The sequence below is a fragment of the Corvus brachyrhynchos genome, unplaced genomic scaffold (genome assembly GCF_000691975.1).
Source record: "Corvus brachyrhynchos isolate BGI_N302 unplaced genomic scaffold, ASM69197v1 scaffold409, whole genome shotgun sequence".
NCBI classification, from domain to species: Eukaryota; Metazoa; Chordata; class Aves; order Passeriformes; family Corvidae; genus Corvus; species Corvus brachyrhynchos.
In genome coordinates this window covers 1558610-1563837 of record NW_008246059.1, presented here as the reverse complement: position 1 = coordinate 1563837, position 5228 = coordinate 1558610, and the positions used below count along the sequence as shown (strand labels likewise).

The 5228-nt window shown below is 41.0% G+C and overlaps 1 protein-coding gene across 1 annotated transcript in view; it reads left to right on the top strand.

Moving 5' to 3' along the window:
• LOC103623605 (partitioning defective 6 homolog gamma) overlaps nt 1–4763 on the top strand; it is a 50945-nt gene extending 46182 nt beyond the window's left edge. Inside the window, exon 2 of the mRNA XM_017746170.1 lies at nt 3714–4763. Coding sequence (XP_017601659.1) covers nt 3714–4573 — 860 coding nt within the window. The 3' untranslated portion in view covers nt 4574–4763. The remainder of the gene's footprint in view (nt 1–3713) is intronic.
• The last annotated feature ends 465 nt before the right edge of the window (nt 4764–5228 follow it).

The window sequence follows — 5228 nt, the reverse complement described above, 5'->3', positions numbered from 1 at the left end:
AAGTTGCTGACCTTCATTAAAAGTGTGTCATCATAAATTATGCACTGATAGAGTTTCCATTTCAGTCTGACACATGCCACCTGAGCAGTTTAGTAGTGGAAGGGGGCAGTGCACCATTGTGTGTCCACCCTGTAGTTGATAAAAGTGAATGATGTTGGATAACTTCTCCCAGTTCCCTTGTGAAGAAGGAAATTTTATTTTCGTTGTGGTAGGGATTGATGACTCTGCTCCCACAGCAACAGCTGATGTTAAACTTCAGCTGAGATACTTTGCTTTATTCCTTCAGCAAGATTAGTGGTTCTAAATAACATTGAGGGTGTAGCTGTTTTGTTCTACAGGATTTTTTGGGGCTTTATTTTGGTTTGTTTAGGTGTTTTGGGGGTTTGTTTGTTTTTTGGTGTTTTTTTTTTTTGTCTGTTTGGTTTTTTTTAAAGTGATGTCTCAAGCGAATGTAATTACTGGAGAGCAGGTTATCTTGAATTCAAGTAATGTAATAATCCCTGTATTGTCAAAGAGCATGTATTCCAAACTTGAATTTTTTTCAAGAAAATAAAGCTAATTAGTCTTTTTTTTCTTAAAAGCTCTTCAAATGAGCTCTCATTTCTCCAACCTGTAATAGCTTTTAACAGTTTTTACCTATTAAAATTAGGATTTCCTCTTCCTCATATAGAATCCCATTTAGAGTCAGAGTTTGAAACTAGTGCTTGGCACTGTTTTAAAAACAAAAACTCCAGTCATCAACAAGGCATGGACTTCATTTTTTTTTTAACATGGTCCAGCCCTGTAATAGTAAATCCTAGAACAGTCAGTGGTCCCACACTGAAGGTAACCTGCGTTACTTGTAATGTAATCCCTGCTCATGCCTGGTTCATGTTTGGAGGGAAAAGTTTGCATTTTTGTGGTGAGATGGGCTTTTTGTTATTAAAGGAGGTGGTTGTTTTGAAGCTGTTCACAGGTTAGGAATGCTGGCAATCATCTGGGGAGACTCGTTAGTGGGCTGAGCACAGATGAGGAGGTCACAGGCACAAAACAACCGCTTCTTTTGTGCCATTGTCCTACTGGTGGGTCAGCTCAAGGGACGTGCTTCAGAAATGATTTATGTGTGTTAGGAGGGCCATCATACTGTGAATTTGCTACTTCATCACCACAAACTTGCATCTTGTGAGAATTAACTCTTCTAGGTTGTTGCTAATTAAGGGAAAGAAAACAGTTTTGTCAACAAATATTTTGCAAGTTTGCCCTAAAGTAAATAAGTATTAATGTACTAACATAGAGAGAGAGAGGGAGATAACAGTTACCTGGGTGCTTCCAGGGGATAGATGGCTAACTGGGGCATGTGTTTTATTTTACAGTGCAATGAACTGTACTCACTTGCCTAATTTTCTGAGTCTTTAAGGGATGCAGGTTTTGTTTTCAGGTTTTCTGTCAGTACTGCAAGAGACAGTCTTAAACGCATAAACTCACATGTAATTTTAATTGGCATCTTAAGCTGAAAATTTGTGATAAAGGTTTTCTTGGACCTTGAAGCACAGCACTACTATTCTACAGCACTGTATTTCAAGCAAGGAGGAATTTGGATTCTAAATCTGAAGCCCCAAGTGTTTTCATAGGACTGTCACAGAAATTTATCAGTGAATTGTGGGGGTGAGCTGGGTACAGTGTTGGAGACTGTGGTGATGAAAGATATCTCTTGTACACCCATACTTTACAAGGAAAGTATCAGAATTAGCTGAATGTAGATGGTGATCCTGTTGATGGAAGAAGAGGAATAATACCTGGCTTTGGCTGCAGTAATTGGCTACTGTACCCAAAAGAGTAGACACTGCACTGACTGTCCACCAGGAGAACTTGAGAAGGTGCCATTTCTTCCACAGTCACTGTTTTGGGTGTGAATACACTTCCAGAAACCAGTTAGGAGCTTCTTGTGTTTGGGTGATTTTAAGGACTTCCAATCCTGTGCCTCACCAGTCTAAATAACACAGAGCTGGTACAGCTCCGAACATCCTGGGAGAAGAGAGAAGAGGTGAATGTGAAGTTAAACACAACAGACTTGTCCAAGGAATATCTTCATTTCACAGAAACTTCTCCCTCAGGATGACCTTTCAGATGCCTTGTGATGTCCTCAGGGTTACTATAGCCAGTGTAAATAAGTTATAGGAGAATGCAGAAATAGTCTTTCTGAAGTCTTCAAACGATTTTTTTCCAGCCCAAAGGACTTTGTAGGATCACTGTATAACTTTGGCTGGAAGGGACCACCTCTGGATCCCAGCTAATCTAACACCCTGCTCCGAGGAGGCTCATTTAGATCAGGTTGCTACTACCCCATTTTTTTTAGGGTCCTTTAATTAGTGTAACTTAGTTTCCCTTAATTGAAGTCTGTCAATAATACATCTAGAAAGTGGGCTTGAAAATGAGACCTTGCAAGACGTAAAAATGCAATTATAAGCTTCTTTTCACTAACAGCCTTTTTTCCCCTCCATCCTTCATCAGGTAGAGGTCTTACTTTCTCAAACATTGCTATGAAAGGTTGATTTGTCAGAGAAGCAGTTTTCTTAGTGGCAGTTCTGTAACTGTACTTTTGTATTTTACTGCTTGTCTTCAACAGGAGAATAAACTGAAAGTCTGTTAGTTTATCTGAAAAGTGTTACTATGCTTAAACTCCTGGTGAAATAACTTTCCAGCTAGTGCATGGTTTATGTTTAAAATACGCATAGTATTTTTATTGTGAGATGCAGTGATGCAATTTGTACACTAACAACTTCATGACTTAAGTATTTTTTATGCAAAGCACAGCATGAACTTCTTATGTGGAATAACTTAGTTTACTTGGATGCATTAAAGGTGATCACTTTACACTGCTACAGAGACTGAAATATTTAAACAATTCCTTAAGCTGCAGGCCCAAGAAAGGCATTTTCCTGTGAATCTTGCTCTCAAAGGCAGGAGTGTGTGTGTGAATCCATGTCCATTCTGTGATCCTTAGCATACAGACTAAGCAGAGGAGTTTTCTTCTCCCTGCTTCTCTTTCTGCCAGGCTGCTTGCTTATGCAGTACCTTTTGTTACCTGGCACTTTTAGAACATTTTATTGCTGTCAATTTCAGCTGAAATTAAGTAAAATATTGCAAAGAGAAGAGTGATGTATGAAGAGATGCATATTAACAAAAATCCCTTATTAGAAAAGCCGAGGCTGAAAACATATCCAACTACTCTCTTGCACTCTTGCTTTCATGTTTTGTACCTAAGGTTAAGGCTGTGTATTGGGTATTAAAATACTCCCCAATTCAGACTTTTAGGATAGGAATGTGTATATATATGCGCCTTGCCCACTTGAGATGAATGTGTAAAATTACAATCCAATCCTGAAAATACAGTCTTGCGTCCAAGACAGTATATCAGGCAAGTAATTGCCTTCTGTACAGCTGACAACAGGAGTTAAGAATCAGAGGTCTCTGTTCTCCAAAACATGGAAGAAGTATGGGGAGTCATTGTAAACAATCAATTCATTCTGAGTGTTGTGCTGATGGACGTAAAGTGAAACAAAGATTAGAGTAAATTGAATAATTAATTTGATTTTTTCCCATATTAGTATTATTTTTTTCATATTATTATTTCCATATTACATATGCCTTCACTGAACCAGTTTGAGGAGGAAAATGCCCTGCAGACTGAATTATTCTGTTTGATTGATACATTAGTACTTTTTCTCTTTCAGATGAAGTGGACTACAGCAATTTCGGGACCAATACGCTGTCGAGGAAGAAGAAAGCTCTGGTGACGCTCCGCAATGACAACCTCCGCCGGCGTCCCCACATCAACATTAGCATGCCTCATGATTTTAGACCAGTGTCTTCCATAATCGATGTGGACATTCTTCCTGAAACACACAGGAGAGTGAGGCTGTACCGACACGGGTGTGAGAAACCCTTGGGATTTTACATTCGCGATGGCACCAGTGTAAGGGTTACTCCTCATGGACTGGAGAAAGTACCCGGTATCTTCATCTCCCGTATGGTTCCTGGTGGCTTGGCAGAGAGCACAGGCTTGCTGGCTGTGAATGACGAAGTTCTGGAAGTTAATGGCATTGAAGTAGCAGGAAAGACTCTTGACCAAGTCACAGACATGATGATTGCCAACAGCCATAATCTCATTATCACAGTCAAGCCAGCAAACCAGAGGAACAATATTATTCGGAGCAGCAGGATGTCTGGTAGCTCTGGCCAGTCTACAGACAGCACTGCGAGTCACCATAGCTTGCCTACATCCCACGTGCTGCAGAACTTCCACCCTGATGAAATGGAGAGTGATGAAGAGGCTGACATTGTCATTGAGGGTGGTCTGGAGCCACAACACATTCCTAAACTGCACAGCCTTACTTCCAGTAGCCTCTCTCGAATCAATGGCAGCAGCCTTAGCCACAGACTTCAAAGGGACCTGGTGCTCAACAACAACTCTGGCCGAGAAAGCAACGGCAACATCCACAAATTACTCAGTTCCTTAAAAACTGATCCCCGCCACAGTCTGGTTATCCCCAGAGGAGGTATTGAGGAGGACGGAACAGTCATTACACTTTAGTAGCAATTTCTGCAATTCTCCTTACAGTCTTAAGTGCCAATTAGGACAATCGACTCGTGCAACATGTGCACAAAACGGAGCTGATATTCTCATAGACCTCACGGGTGCAGAAAATTGTTGCTTTCTAGGAAACGTGGCATCTGGAGTTAGGCATAAAACTGTCATGCACTGCCAAATCTGTCAGGAGAAAGCCAGAGTGCAAAACCTGGTTTATGTCCCAGCCCTGAAGTTTGTTTTAGTTGGTGTAAACCTAAGCAGTCTTACAGGCTACCCATGGCAGTGTTACATACTCGGGGTTGAAAGCATGGGTAGATGTATTTATACATGCATGTATATGAATTAGATTTTATAGTAACAGACATGTCTATTTGAAGTGGAACCTGGTTTTCTTCTAATACCAGCTAAGGAGAGAGTGCTTCTTAATAGCCATCCCGTCTTCTGCTGTTACACACAGCCCTTCCGCCGACTTGTTTACACCGTATTCTCAGCGTTGTCTAATCCAGACAAGCTCTGTGAAAGCAGCCGTTTTCTATTCTGGTGGTTACAGCGTTCGGGAGATGCTGCAGATGTATTTTCCAAAGGAAACTGTAGATACCTAAATCCATATCCATGTAAATCCGCGTTCTTCCCGCGGCCCGAGGGGCGGTGCGGGGCG